Raw genomic sequence first — 16,279 nt, 5'->3', positions numbered from 1 at the left:
CTTCAAAAGCTGGGGCTTTAAGAACAACAGTCATCATCTTGAGACTTACAATAAAATCACAAGAGCTGGCCACACTGAGTTAGTCATGCTAGTGACATCAACAGAGTTAAACCAGGGATGAATATGCCCCCACCATTCTTATCACTCAATATATCTCAGGTCATGATCCACTGGACAAGGTTTTCATCTATGAAAAAGGTTATTGGCTCCTTGTCAAGAGTTTTAAAACAGGGTGAGCCACCAAGCTGCAAGGAAGTCTGCGTGTTTTAATTTTCAGCACAGTGCATGGCAAGTTGCAAGCCCAACACTCATTATTCACAGAAGCTGTCTGCTTATTGTGTCTCTTCCATCTGGTTGTCTATAGACGCCACAGCACGTGCTTACTCTAATGTTCTTGGTGGTAACACTCTACAATAGTTTCGTCTCTGACATGAAGCAGGGAGGGGTGAACTCATTTAGCCCAATTTCCAATTCCCTTCAAACATCCTAGGTATGAAAATAATAGGTTGGGTGTTCTGCTTAGGAAACTGGGGTTGGGGGAGAAGGAGCAGAAACAGGGATGGTGGAAGCTGGATTAGAGAGCTGGCAGAATGAAAATTGGGGAGGGGGAACAGAGAGAGCGGCAAAGAAGTCGTCTAATGAAAAAATAGAATGCAGTGTAGGGGCACTCACTTGTGCCGCCTTACCTTTAACGGTAGGAAGGATATATTTCCCTAGTGCACAACCCTTTAGAGTGTGTGCTCACTTTCTCCTCATATGAAAAGTGTGTGTGTGTACACGCATATGGAGGGAGCACTGGTTTAAATTGCAGGGAAAGTGTTCAGGAGCGAAAACTGCTTTGGCTCTGTGCTTCTTTGTTTGAGAACTTAGCAGCTTTGCAAAACTTCAGGACCCATGAGGTTCACCCATCTCTTCTCCCAAAAACCACCAAATCTGTTATATTTTAAAGGGAATTTAGGGCGCCTGTCAGATACCAGATGACTCACCTCAAACCTGACCTGAAAACATTCCTATCTAGTGAGGGGGTAGGTTGGTCAATTCCTGTCCTTGGCCTTGACGGCTAGAGACGACGATTGGCATGAATGAAAACCCTAAGGCAGAAGGATTCTGTTGAGTGCCATCAGATGGCATGGTGGTTTTTATGATTTCGACATCTGACCATTGGAAACTACATCAAGACCACTAACTCATTTGACATAAGCCAGTTGAAATGCTGCCAGGTGGTGATTAGAAATGTGCCGAAAGGCAATGTTCAGAACCAGAGTAGGCGTAGGGCAGGGGTCGGCAACCTCTGGCACATGGCTCACCAGGGTAAGCACCCTGGCAGGCCGGGCCAGTTTGTTTACCTGCTGCGTTGGCAGGTTTGGCCGATCGCAGCTCCCACTGGCAACGGTTCGCTGCTCCAGGCCAATGGGGGCTGCGGGAAGCAGAGCGGGCCGAGGGATGTGCTGGCGGCAGCTTCCTGCCGCCCCTATTGGCCTGGAGCGGCGAACCGCAGCCAGTGGGAGCCACGATCGGCCAAACCTGCCGACGCGGCAGCTAAACAAACTGGCCCGGCCCGCCAAGGTGCTTACCCTGGCGAGCCGCATGCCAGAGGTTGCTGACCCCTGGCAAGCCACGTGCCAGAGGTTGCCGACTCCTGGCATAGGGTAAAATCACAAGGTCTGATTGAAAGTGAAGGATTCTAATCCAACCTCTTCAGAAATTTAAAGAGAGCTAGATTTAAAGTTCCAGTGTGGGGCTGTTTCTAGGAGTGATCATTATATGATTACTACTACCTGATCTGGAGTTGAATCAGTGACCTAGAAATGAATGACTCCATATCCATTTACCAGCCCACTAAACCCCAGCACTATTGAATGTAATATAGCTTGTGCAGTAGAACCTCAGTGTTAGGAACTGACCAGTCAATCACGCACCTCATCTGAAACCAGAAGTACGCAATCAGGAAGCAACAGAGATTAAAAAATAAAAACAAAAAAACAAATACACGTACCATGTTGAACATACACCACTAAAAAAAGGGAAAGTTTTTTTTAAAAATTGACAAGGTAAGGAAACTGTTCCTGTGCTTGTTTCATTTCAATTAAGATGGTTAAAAGCAGCATTTTTCTTCTGCATAGTAAAGTTTCAAAACTGTATTAAGTCAATGTTCAGTTGTGAACTTTTGAAAACAACCATAACATTTTGCTCAGAGTTGCAAACAACCTCCATTCCCAAGGTGTTTGTAACTCTGAGGTTCTACTGTATTTTTATAGCAAACACTGTGTCACTGCATGCAAATTCTTTGGTTCCTAACTACAAACAGCAGCCAGAGGCCATACCACCCAGAAACAAAGCTGTTATTTTGGAATGCTATCATGTTGCTCCTTTTATACTGTGAAAAGGTCTGATACATATCAGGAAATGTAAGGTTACTGTACAGTTTCTCCAGCTGCTTGAGATACTGAGTCTGAATCTGTTAGTGCTTATGATGCTTTCACATTAATGTAACTCTACTGACTTGAACTAAGTTGCTCCTAATTTACACAGGTGCAAGTTAAATTCAAAGGTAGATGTGGCATTCATACATTAAGTATTTATATTTTATTTCTTTGCAATAAGTACAATTCTTTTTAAAAAGCCCAAGATGCTTTTGATGATTTTTCACTGTTGCTTATAAAGCACAGAGTCCTGTTTACCCAAACACTGAATAAATGTAATTTCTTCATATAGGGTTATGTCTGCACTACTCCTACTTGCAATTCAGTCACTGCCCAATTTGCCAAATTCCCTTTTAGCCAAATCTTTAACTTTTTGGATTAAGTTGCAATGTGTTTCCTTACCAACCTTTCTGTACTGCCCTTGTGCAAGCATATTATTTTCAGGGTTGATCAGAAAAGTGCTGGGTTGCAGGGAGTTCTTAATGGGAAAACAAATGTCTGCCATGTCTTGTTTTTCGTCTCAAAACCCGCTTTTTCAGGCTTACTTGGAAAATCTAACTCTCACTGCATCAAACCATTGATATCACATCTTTTAAAAACTGTAACCGTGGAGACTCAGACTCTAGCCTCCCCTGTGCCCATGTCATTTTATTGACCTCACTTTGCCATAGGCCCACCCCCTTCCCTCCTTGTCTTATCTACTTCTACTACTTTTGTTTTAACTTAGGCCCTGATCCTGCAACCACTTCATGCATGTAAATTTAAACATGGGCATAACTGTTTGCAGGATTGGGATCTTAGATGGTAAACCCTTCTGGGCATGGAATCTATCTTTATTTGTATTTGTGCTACGAAGTGCCATGCACATAAGTAATGATGATGGTTACAGCAGGGGTGGCCAACCTGTGGCTCCAGAGCCGCATGCGGCTCTTCAGAAGTGAATATGCAGCCCCTTGTACTGGCACCGACTCCGGGGCTGGAGCTACAGGCACCAACTTTCCAATGTGCCGGGGGGTGATCACTGCTCAACCCCTGGCTCTGCAACAGGCCTTTCCCCCCATTCCACCCCTTCCTGCGCCCTCCCCTGAGCCTGCCATGCCCTCGCTCCTCCCCGCTCCCTCCCAGAGCCTCCTGCATGCCATGAAACAGCTGATCGGGAGGTGTGGGGAGGGAGGGGGAGGCGCAGGTTGGCGAGGCTGACGGCGGGTGGGAGGTGCTGGGAACCGGGGGGGGGGTAGAAAGGGGAGCTGAGGAGGGGCTGCTGACCTATTACTGTGGCTCTTTGGCAATGTACATTGGTAAATTCTGGCTCCTTCTCAGGCCACCCCTGGTTGATAGTATAATAATTTGAAAGTGCAGTAAAACATGTGTCTTGAAATACCGCCCCTCCCCCACATCCCAATCCACAATTAAAGTTTTACATTGATTTTTCTGATATATCAGTAGTGAAAGTAGTTTGAATTTGTGGCCTCCCAGCCTCACAAAGTGTCACTTTTCACACGAGTGGCACATGCAACCTGCAGCCTATTTCAGGGCTGAAAGCTTTGCCGAAGCTACACTTGTTTAGTGAAAACAGCGTTTCCTCCACTGCTGTTGCAAAGACAAAAATGGAAATAGGGATCTCTAATGCAAGTTCTGTCTTCTATGATATGATCATTTTATGGAGCTTAATTAACAACATAAAAGAAAAGTCAAATCAGAGTTTACCTCTTTACCCAAAGGATTTCCATCTCAGAGAGTTTGGGTGAACTGTACTGAAATTTACTAGGTAAATTCTGCACAAATGTAGTTTGGCATACAAATCGTCCGTGAGATATAAATTTAGAACAGAAATGAAGTAATGTTAAAACGTCAATCTCTACACTAAAGCAGTAGGTTAGTACATACTTTCTTTCCTGCAGACCATACTGCTCTTGTGTTTTGTATTTAAAATAAAAACAATTAAAATTCCATGTGGTTTCACTTATTTTGATGCAGAAGCCTCATTAAAAACCCTAGACTTGGGAGCTTGCCAATAACAGTCTAGGATTGGTTTTGCATGAGATTGTTTTTTTTTTTTTACCTGTTGCAGCTTCACTGATATATTGTTTACAGCACAGCGTGTGCCACGGTCATTTCTCCGTTTCAGTTTACGGATGCCAGCTAATGCCAGTTGACATTCATTTTTCAATTAATGAGCTCTGCTTGTAGTTTATAGAGAATAATGCAACAAATTTCCGCCTGGTTTCAGCACTTTGGCCAATCACTTCCAATTATTATAGACTGCAATGTACTGTGGGTATATTAACTCCTTCTGGGTGCAGCAAGCTGATGTGAACTTTAAAAGGATTATGGGATAAATTTATAACTTACAAACATTGCAATTTGCTGGAATGTGCTTAGTCATTTTTTGTTATTGAGACATTACTGAAGAAACATTCCCTAAACGTATTGCATGTGTCTGCTGTGGAAGGGGTTTTTAACAATCCAGTGCAGTGTATAATCATTTAAAAAAAAGTATGAGAAAATACAATGGTGTATGTCTATTCTAAACTATATTAGAAAACAATTGAACAGATGGACCCAAGGGACCTCAGCTTGGCATACTTATAACTATCACAAGGGACTGTTTTAATTAATTATATTTCACCTAAATGGTGCACTCACCGCTTTTAGGCTTCGTGTTATGCCTTGCACTGTTTAAAGATTGCAGTAATTATTCTATCCTGAATAGGCAGGGACATGGGACTAATTGATTTGTTATGCCTTTTTTCTTCCCTAATGTCTACGATTTATCTGTGCAGTTTAGCTTATTATAGCTAGGGGTGGTAGCACACCTATTTATTACGGTTGCCTGACTCTTCCCGTTATAAGATCCAGTTTTCAGTTTTTTATAACTTTGCCAAATTTTTAACCATTTGAGCTGAAATTTTCCATGTTGAGAGTCTGCCTCGGGCTCTTTTATTTATTATTATGATTATTATTATTGTTGTTATTATTTCAGCCAAAACAGTTCTGTTGTTTCTGAGAAGGAGGCAAGTGGAAAATAATTGTTTAGCCCTGTGGGGAGTGGGGCTGGGTCCAGGATAGATTGGCAGGAACAGAAAAGATGTCATGCTTGGGGCATAATTGGCACAAGAGTTGGTGTCCACTAGAGCACATTCCCTCAAGAGCCCAGAATGGAACCCAAGATTCCTGAATATCACCATTCCTCCTCTGCCAGCAAATATCTGTGCAACCCACTGGCAAAATGCCCCATAACCCTTTAGTGCTGGTCCACACAGAGGACAAAAACCTAGTATTGCCACTAGGACAAATGGTACGTCTGTGCGGTGTATCTAAAAGTTCCAACCTTGCTGAGGACCCATGTGGCTGTCAATAGGATGTCACATGATGGAATTTCTATTTGATGTTCAGTTTACTTTTTTTTTAAAACCTAGGAACTTGAAGACAAAAAACTATGCTAAAAGAAGATTATTAAATCAAGCACTCAAAAGTCAGGATACGTGAGAATTAAGGTTGCCTGTTCAAACCTAACTTGGATCCCTTGTGCATGTGCATTATGATACAATTCTTGATTACATGATCGCATACTATTTTTTCCCCACAGGATCTTGCCTCATTCAGTGCACAAAATGGACGTGCTCTGCAGATGAATCAGGGCTACATAGTGAAGGAGGTTGTCTGTAGGGCCCTTGTGTCATTTGTTGCAGACATTGGAAGGTGTGTGGTGAATGAAGCAGAAGACTGCACAAAGAGAAAGGGTGGTCTTGTGGTTAAGGCAGATGAATGCTGTCCTGGAGAACTGAATTCTACCCTTTCTTCTGCCACAGAGTTCCAATGTGATGCTGGGCATGTCATTTCAACCAGACTTCTCAGGGGAGGTCACTAGTTATGTATTCCTCTTTTGGGGGTGCCTGACTTGATACTCTGGGGTCTGATTTTCAAAAGTGCTGAGCACTGTCAGGTACAACTGAAGTCAATGGGAGCTATGCTTTGAACATATAAAATGCTATATAATGTTAAGTACTCTGAAAAATCAGCTCCCTAGGTATGTCAGATTTGGCACTGAAAATTAATAGATACTTCTGACCCTAATTTTTTGTGCCTCAGTTTCCCAATTGTAAAATGGGATAACACCACCCCCTGCAACGTGTTAATGTTTGTGAAGCACTCAGATGCTGTGGTGAGGAGCACCAAAGAAAGGCCCAGGAGGAAATTAATAATTGTGTCTTCAGAGCAGAGTTTGAATAGTGTGCAGTAAATAAGGCCTGGGGCCACACACTGAACAGTGAGGGGAATAAACTGCTCATTCAGTGAGCAATGACCATCTTGGGCACTGAATGAGGCAGTGGGCCTATGGGAAAAATAGTTATGTGAACATGTAATTAAAGAATGTATCATGATGCATACATGCAAGCGGGCTGAATTAAGGTTGCACAGGCAGCCTTAATTTTGGCATTTCCTAACTTTCGAATGCTTGACTTTGCCACCTTAATTTTTTTTTAATACAGGGTTTTTTTGTGTGCAATTTATATTTGACTTTTTCCACAAACACACTTTTGCATTATTGTGCCATTTTATTTTACTTTCATCACTCTTTATTTTAATTTTTCTTCTACTGCATCTGATAGTATTTATAGAACCAGACCCTGATGCTGTAATTGGATTTCTACAAGTAGACCCTTGACTTCAAGGAGGCTGCATACAGGCACAAGGGGTGACTGAGTGGATCCAACTGCAGGACTGGGGCCTGAGGTGATGAGTGTGGGGGGGGATGCGGGGTCATATGCCACCCCTACCCGAGATTTGTACTGAGCATGCTCACATGGACTAAGCATGCTCAGTAACACTGTTGAAGCCAGCTGCCCTCACTCTGCCCTTTCCCGCCCATACACATATGCTATCGGAAGGCCCGGGTCCTCTCTGCCTCAGACTGTAATTTCCATGTGGCACAGGCTGCCTCCTTTTATGACTGTTAATTGGCATGCACGCTTCGGCTCTGATCCTACACACGCTTACACATAAGCTTAACTTTCTGCATGAGCTCAGTGTGACGACTTGCATGCATTCAGTTGAGCATGTGTGTGGATGTTTGCGAGATTGGGGATTTTTGGTGCTATGGAAATAATTATCGTCATCATTTTGTTTTTTCTCAGTGCCTCAAATTCTCCATTTTGAAGAGAGAATAATAATTTCCTACTGCTTGTGCTAATTCTTACAAAATCCTGGGTCTACATTTGCAAAGCTCTTCATAGCTGCCTAGTGGTAGAGAAACGCAAATTGTCAGTAATTATTATTAATGTCATTACTCTCACAAATGATCCTCATCATTTTTACTTCATGAAAGTAACATTCTGTGAGGTCTGGGATTTTGTTTTTTAAAATACTTTAAAGCCAGTATAGCTATTACTTTCTATCACCAACCAAGTACGTCTGTAATTAAGGATTTCTCAGCAAGCTATGCTGTCATAAAACTATATATTCTGAGCAAGGCCAGAAGAAGATCAGGAACATCGTTTTTTTTTTTAAAAGTGAATTGGGGAAAGATGCTCCCCACAATTTTTTTTTTCTGTTCCATCCTTTTCTATACTGTGACGCCCAATTGACAACAAAGTAAAGTTCTGGGATTCCCCTTTCCATCTAGTCATAAAGAAAGGGAAGCTTGTTGTGACCCCCTGAAACCTGTTTGAAACCTCCAAATTGAGAACCCATCTTCTATGGAACCAGAGACTTTTAAAATAACATTTTTAGCCTTCTCCAGTATGGAGATACAGTGTGCACCGATGCATAGCTGCCTTGTTATAGGTGAGCTAAAAATATTTTAATAACAATACTAATTAGGTGCATTTATTTTTATTGGACACAACTTTCATTAAAAAAAAACAAAACCCAAATCACATGGAACTCACTTGGGGTTTGAGCCAAATCCCATTAAAGTCAATGGGAGTGGGATCAAGCCCTGGCTTTGGGGTTACCATCATTGTGTCTTCCATGCTGCTCCCTATGTATGGAATGGATTCTCCAAACTAAAAACTAAGGTTACCCCCCTGCCCTTCTTAAAACATACTTCTGCAGAGATGCCCACAATAAGCTGCTCACTGATAATGGTTAGGAAGGTGTCCTGTGTGGAATATTGATTTAATTAAATATCTTGTTTTATTGATATCCTAACAAAACCAAACCAGCTTTGTCCTCCTCTCTGCAAGCCCTCTGTTTGTTACTCACTTTTTGTATCTCCTTTCAAACAGGCCCCAATTCTGAAATCAGATCCCCACAAGTGAACTGGCCTGGCGTTCCATTGAAATGCAAATGATTCCATCCGCACAAGTGGGATTACAGGATTGGGCTGTTAGGGTAAAACTCCTTAGGGTTACCCTGTAGTTATCCTGTGTGCATGAAAAGCTTAGTTTAAACAAACTGCGCCAAATATCTCCTTGTTGTTTGGGGCATTCAAAAAATAAATATATGTTTTTACTTAATATGTGTTACATATTTTCCAATTGCATTTTTAAATCAGTTTTGTACACCAAAACTCTGTCCCCAGACAAACAATAGCAGCAGTAGAGGTGTGAACTGCTACCCCATTCGCTTCAACGAGGTGTAAACTTCAAAGCCTAGGTGGGACCATTTAAACTGTAATATTATTGAGCACAGCAGTCTAACAAAACTCAACTGAACATTTTAACTCCTTCACAGCTGTTCCATTGCATAGCGTCTTCCTGGCCTTGCACTTCCTCTATTTGCATGTGAATTTTGATGATATTTCACTTTTTTTTTTAACACTGACTTGTGTGTTTTGGGGCTTAGGCAAGCTGAGTGGCACATTAAAATACCATCTGTTCTTTAGTTATATAGATAGATTAGAGAGATATTTTCCTTGGATTTTTTGTGTAGCCACCAAGCACTTTGGTTCATCTAATATCAACTATCAAAGTACCAAGTATACAACAAAGGAGAGTGATTCCCAGGCTTATCTGGCAGGTTGCTTAGCAGGTAAAATAGTGTCTTTTCACTTTCCCATTTAATCCAGCATAGGCTCTGTCATTACCCACCCAACTCCCTTAACAGGATGTTTCTGCTACAATGGCTGCACAGGAAGAAGAGAGAGGAACTCCTATTTGTTTATGTATTTTAATAATTTTGCCCCCTGTTGCATATCTGTGCACTGGTTTTCACTGAGAACAACACCCCTGGCCGGACTGCTGACAGCAGGGATCAAAACAGGGATCGCTGGTTCTAAACGTATGGGTCTGTAGCTCAAAGTACCTTAGTGCAAAGGATACAGGAGACTCCTAAACCTTTCTATACAGGCCCAGCCCCTAGATGTGGACAGAGTGCACACTGTGTAAATGTAGTTTACACTTGCATTTGTCAAGAATGAATTTCATCTGCCATCAAATGCTGCCCATTCAACTCGCTTGATTAGGCTCCTTGCTGTCTTCTCTAGTTTTCACTATCCCATCTTGGTAATCTTCCCCACAATCCACATGTTGGCCCTGTGTGATCATGGTGGAGAGAAGGAACTGGTTATATTTTGGGGATGAGGGGGATTCATTCTCAGACAGCTCGACTTGTTAGAAATTTCAATGTTCTCTAATGTTGGGACAGAGCTGGCTGCTGAGACAATAGAATTTAAAAGCCTTGACACTTTTATGCATCGAAAAGTTATTTGTTAGTCTTTTTTATATAATATACCCCACAAATAACTATTCCCCACTATTTTTGCATTGGATGATGTGATCTTATAGATATATAACATGGAGTCTGTCATATAAAGCACTTCTCCCACCACTGTAATAACATAGCAAAGAATCCTGTGGCACCTTATAGACTAACAGACGTTTTGGAGCATGAGCTTTCGTCGGTGAATACCCACTTCGTGGCATCCAATAAAGTGGGTATTCACCCATGAAAGCTTATGCTCCAATACATCTGTTAGTCTATAAGGTGCCACAGGACTCTTCATTGCTTTTTACAGATCCAGACTAACACGGCTACCCCTCTGATACTGTAATAACATAGTATATCAGCTTTTCCTGTGAAATGCACCAACTCTTTAACTAGAGTGACCAGAGATCAAGTGTGAAAAATCGGGATGGGGTTGGGGGGTAATAGGCACCTATATAAGATAAAGTCCCAAATATCAGGACTGTCCCTATAAAATCGGACATCTGGTCACCCTATCTTTACCAGTTAACTGTGCACAGCAACACTCCAGCAGTTGAAGGCAGGAAGTGCAGAAGATCATCAAACCCTCTTGAAACTAAGTTCTTATACAAGGGCTCATCACTACTTGTACCTATCTATTAATGTAGGCAATGGGTGCAGTCTGATGGAAGTAGAACATACATAATACTTCTTGGAAATATCACAAGAAGTCTGGCAAATCTACAACGCTGTGCAAAAAAAGGGCCAATACTTTGTGATGTCACTCACACATGAAACCCGCAAACCCTGTTCAGTTTCCCAAAAATTTCACCACTTGAATTTCAGTTGCTGCAGGTTTTCACCAGCCCCGGCTACAATGCACTACAGGGAATGTTTGAGGATTTCTTGGATAGCAATCTAAACAGAGCTGTATACACCAGGAGAACGAAGCCACAGGGCTGAGATCTTTAATGTACAGCAATAGAGAGTGTCTGTATAATAATTCTGTGCAACTCCCATGAATGGGAAGATAATATACAATGGGGGTTAGGAGTCTAGTTTATTATTATTATTATTATTATTTTATTATTTCAGACAAATGTGCCTTAACAATCCAATATAAATATTTGTTTCCCATGTTGTCATGAATTGTACTTTTCCACTGCATGCTAACAACTCTCAAATTCCATCTGATCCTCAAGCACAGGCAATGAAACTATGCTGTGCAAAGAGGAAAATAAATCTTGGAATTTCACTGTAACTTCAACCTTTAAACCCCCTCTTTTTTTCTCCCTTGCCAAATTTTCTATTAGTATCCTGTTCAAATAATACACTTCCCTTTTGTGGAAAGAGAGACAGAGGATTCCTTGCTGGTTCTTGATTAAGAACGTTTAAGAAACCGGGAAGGAAGAGACTCTTTGAAACTGGATCTACTGTAGGACGGAAGCCAACACACAAGACATGGTGTCTTTTAGAAAAGGCCACACACAGTGCCACTGCAGTCATATGACTTTTCTGTCACATCCTGAAGCCATTTCCAGCTCGTGCGCGAGTTTGTACTCCCATTTAGAAGAGGATGGGATATATTGGGAACACACACATGGAAACACTTTCAGGGAATCAGTTTCCATGAAATCCATAATGAGCCAAGTGGCTTCAGATGTGGCGGCATGCCTCAGATTAGCCAAAAAAAAAAAAAAAAAAAAAGACAAATCCACCCTTTCAGCCCTTATTTCAGTTTCAGAAAAAAAAATTAAAAACCACTAATGACTTATGGCTACCAAAATATGAAGCCACAGGAAAAAAAAAAGGGAAAACCTTGCCCTCCTCAATATTGCTTTTTTACTGATGTTCTTATCAATCAGAAAGAACTATTTCTGTCATGGCATTGGTCTGCAGGGGCTTAATTAGCTCTTTCTGAAGTGTTGCTAAAAACACTGTGTGGGTGGGGGTGGGTGAGGGGTGTGTATGGGGTCAGGAGGCAGCCTCTGGTTTGATAACATGTGTGGTCAATTAAGATAGTTTTCAAAATTGTAGTTAAATGATAGATGGTTGGTTAAGTAAATCTCTCCAGAAAAGGTGCATTCAGATGGAACAGCCTTATGTTTTCCTTTGGCCCATATTGGTTGTAACTGGGTCATACGGAAAGCCGGATTTATGAGCTGGCAGGTCTGATGTGCTCCAGTGTCAGGAGACTTAAAGTTCAGGAGCAGACCTGAGCCTGCCTTGCTGAAAGTTACATGTGATGAGGGATGGAGGAGTAGTTCTGGATCTAGCTTAGGAATGAGCCACTTATTATGGACCCCAAACAGTGAGATGGAGGCTGCACTGCAGTTCAACCAAGAGCATAGTAAGGACTAGGAGGCAGAATTACCCGTGGAAGAACAGAGCAGCAACCCACATCCCAATTTGAGTATTAAGTCAAATAATTGGATGGCTGAGGATGTAGGGAGCATGGGGGAATCATGCACTGACTGAATTGGGGCATTTAAAACAGGAACAGAAGAGATGTTGAGGGCATCTTTTGTTAAAGCTACTTTACATTTTTTTCACTAGCAAATATGATCGGAATTTGGCAGTAGCCCTTAATTTGGATCAGATCATGCCACCTTTACTCTCCCTGAGTAGTAACTTATTCCACACAAAAAAAAGTAAGACTACTTGTGAAACAAAGGATCGCCCAACATAAGAGTGAGAGAATCAAGCACTCAGGTAGCCAGGCTGGAGCTTGCTTAGATCTCCAAAAGTTAAATTGAAAAATGAAATCCCAATGAATTTTAAAGCTTGTTTCTACTGCTGCTGCAGCTAAGACTTAGCCTGGAAACTCTGAAGGAGTCTCATACTCCATTAATACAATGCTCTTCTCAACTTCCGCCTCCAAAACAAGATCTGAGATTTGTTTTTCAGACTGTTCTTTCCACTAGAGCTCGGCACAGTAAACTAACTCAAAACTTCTGCATCAAGGAAAAGGTCTCTCTTAAAGTTTTGTTTGGCTTTGCTTTCAAAGAGCTGTCTGTATATTTTAGAATATGTAGAATTTTCCTTTGATTTAAACCTCCCTTTTAACAATGGACAAGAGATGATTTCTCTGCTGAGTGATTTAAACAAAAACAAACATATTTTGGTTACTGAGGGCCTTGTTCTTAAAGCGTTTTGGGGGTTTTTTTCAGGGAAAAATCAAACCCTACAAATTGTTATGCTTTTGGCAAAAACGTAAACTCCCAATTCAGTACAAGTTTCTCCTTATTCTAGCTAAACAGTATAGTACAAAAGAGTAGAAAAGGTACCTCCTTGTTCCATGCATGTATAAAAGGACTTCATGTCTAATGTAAACAAATAAAAACGTACTGTTCTAGTACTGAAATAATCTTTGTCTCTTAAACATGCATTTTCAATCTCCATCTCTTTCCATTTCCAATGCCCTTGTTTTTTTCCTTTCCCACACCCCCCCTCCCCCCCCCGTACGAAGTTCTCTGTCTCCTGAATGTAAACAGACACACCTAATTCTGTACTAAGGTGCCTGAAAGCAACTCCTTGGTTTCACAGAAAGAACTATGCGGAAGACCACAAGACTGAAGCTGTAGAAGCAGGAGCTGCCACTACTGTGCTGAGTGGGAAGTTTAACATGTAGACTGCTTGTGAATTTCATGGAAAACAATATGATTCTCTTAGGTCAGGCCATCTTGTGCAGGGCAAAATACACAGCTGTAGCTCAAACAATGGAAAGAAAACTCTCCTGGCAAAGCAAAGGGAGCCAAGTTTTTTCCCCGTTACCTTGATGACGGTGAGCATAAAGTGATTTTCCTAAGTGATGCCCAAACCATCTTGTTATTGGCAGCAGGCTTTGGGTAAAATTTTCAAAAGTGCCTAAATGACTTAGGAACCTCCATTTTCAAAATGGTCTTAGACACTTAGGCCCAGATCCTCAAAGGTAGTTAAGCACCTAACTCCTAATAGGAGCTTAAATGATCTTTGAGGATCTGGGCCTTAGGAGCCTATGTCCCACTGTCATTCAATGAGACTTATGTCTTGTCTACACACAAAAGTTGTACCACTTTAACTATATCAGTACAGTTAATTTTATCGATATCAATATAATTAAAGCAATACAAGCTCCCCATGTGTGGATGCAATTATAGCAGTATAAATGGGTTTATTATGATATAGATTATTCCAGTACGGGAAGGGAAAGAACCTATACCGGTATAAAGCACCTTTATGTCAGTATAAGCGTGTCTATACTGGGATCGTACCCATATAACTATCTTGGTAAAAAGTCACACCCTCAACCAACATTCAAAAGTGCGTATGGACCAAGGCTGTCGGCTCCAAAGTGCCTAAGTCACTTCTGAAAATGTGACCCCGTGTCTGTATTCAAAGCTGCCCTGGTGCAATGGAAGGTGTGATTGTTCAACCAATTTCGTGAAACCGATGCAAATCCATGAATGGACATTCTTCATTTGACACAAACCTGAACTCTAGTCCTTGCTGAATTCAGCTAAACCACTATAAGCCAAATTTAAGCTTTGGATGAAGAGCATCCATGCATGGTTTTGCACCAGTTTAATGAGATCAGGTTTTAAACTGATTTAAAGTTTTAACCAGTTTCAACTTTGAATATAGAGAAAGCCTCAAAATAGTTTTTCCTGCTCGGCAGGGCAGGGCTGCCCGGGGGAGGGGGGGCAAGTGGGGCAATTTGCCCCAGGCCCCGCAGGGCCCCCATGAGAATATCGTATTCTATAGTATTGCAACTTTTTTATGGAAGGGGCCCCCGAAATTGCTTTGCCCCAGGCCCCCTGAATCCTCTGGAATGCAACACAGTCCTTACAGCAGAGTTATTTTCTGGCTCTGGCACTGACCTGCTGTGTGACATTCAGCAAATCACTTAATTTCTCTGCCTATGTTTTGCCACCTGTCACATGGCATTCTAGTATGTTACCTGCCTGACAAGGTTTAATTAATTAATGTTTGTGAAATGCTTTGAGATCTACTCACGGAAAGTGCTAGAGGTAGAAAGACCAGAGGCAAAACCAAGCCAATAATATCTTAGAAAAGCTCTTCTGCAGATTAAGTTGAACAAAATGTGGGAAACAGAGAGCATGGGGAGAACTCTGCTTAAGATAAACTTTCACGTTCAGTCACAATATATAAAGAACATTTTAGATGTGAAAGGTAACAGTGATCAATCCATATTATCTTCCGTTGCCTTCAACTGCTCTCAGAGAGAGAGAGAAAGTGGTCTTAAACCAAACTTCTCCAGTTCATATGCACAACAGAAAGGGGCTAAGAAATTCAGAAGTTGGCCACGAGCAGCCCTAAGGCACTGAGTTTCTAAAGTTGCGTAACTTAGATCGATCCCCTCCACCCAGGGTAGACCAGGACTTAGATTTGACGTTCATGGTTTCCAGATTTTTTTTTAAACTACAGCATTCCAGTATGGTTTCCTCCTCCTAACCCCACATAAATTACTGATACATTTAAACCTGACCTCCATCTTAACAAAGCTTTTGTCTGGGAATTGTCTTTCTTTTGAGGCAAGGCTTTGTTTTAAATAAGTACACTTCATTGGCTTGTTGATCTAATGTATGTACCTATTGGCTTGGCAGCTCTGTGCTGGCTGGCCAGGGTTGCCACCTTTCAGCTAGACAAAAGCCAAAAGGAATTCTATCACTAGTACTACTCAACCCTTCCACCTAAGCACCTTTCACTCTGTCTTGAGTTTTGCCTGTTGGGTTCTGGGTCCTCCTAGATGCACCGAAGGCAGCAGAGCTATAATCTCAGTGCAGTGCTACTTTCTGCTCTGTCAAGTTACATCAAATATTAATGCTACCGAGCTAGGTGGGGATTTTCAAAGCTGACGAAGGAATTCAGATACACAACTTCACTAAACTAGCCCATAGTTCTTTACATTTTCAAAGAGATGTACAGATATAAACAAATTAATCCACGGAGCCTCCTTGTGACATAGGTGAGGGTTGTTATTCCCATTTCACAAGAAAGCAGGGAAGTGGCCCTAAGAAGGTGAGTTGGGGCGGGCGGGGGGAGGAGGAAATGGTTTAATGTTAGTGGGTTAAGTACAGTCTACAACTGGGAGTCAGAAGCCTGAGTTTTGATACTATTTGCCACTGACTCACTGGGTGGCCTTGGGCAAATCACTTGGGTCACTGTTTTCAAACCTGGGTGCCATGAATGGGAAAATGAAAATCAGACCACCTGTTTAGGTGCCT

At 41.7% G+C, this 16,279-nt stretch overlaps 1 protein-coding gene across 9 annotated transcripts in view; it reads right to left on the bottom strand.

Annotated features, from left to right (window-relative positions):
* The window catches only part of RUNX2 (RUNX family transcription factor 2), a 486,380-nt gene that overhangs the window by 196,928 nt on the left and 273,173 nt on the right, over positions 1-16,279 (bottom strand). The window contains exon 7 of one of the 9 annotated variants that reach the window (XM_045009234.1): positions 9,598-9,901. The exons of 7 other annotated variants lie outside the window; for them this stretch is intronic. In XM_045009234.1, coding sequence (XP_044865169.1) covers positions 9,849-9,901 — 53 coding nt within the window. In that variant the 3' untranslated portion in view covers positions 9,598-9,848. Of the gene's footprint in view, positions 1-9,597; positions 9,902-16,279 lie in introns of those variants that run through there. One more of the 9 variants, XM_045009235.1, reaches the window with a different exon arrangement.

Source organism: Mauremys mutica, chromosome 3, assembly GCF_020497125.1.
Source record: "Mauremys mutica isolate MM-2020 ecotype Southern chromosome 3, ASM2049712v1, whole genome shotgun sequence".
Taxonomy (NCBI): Eukaryota; Metazoa; Chordata; order Testudines; family Geoemydidae; genus Mauremys; species Mauremys mutica.
This window is presented reverse-complemented; position numbering and strand designations above follow the sequence as displayed.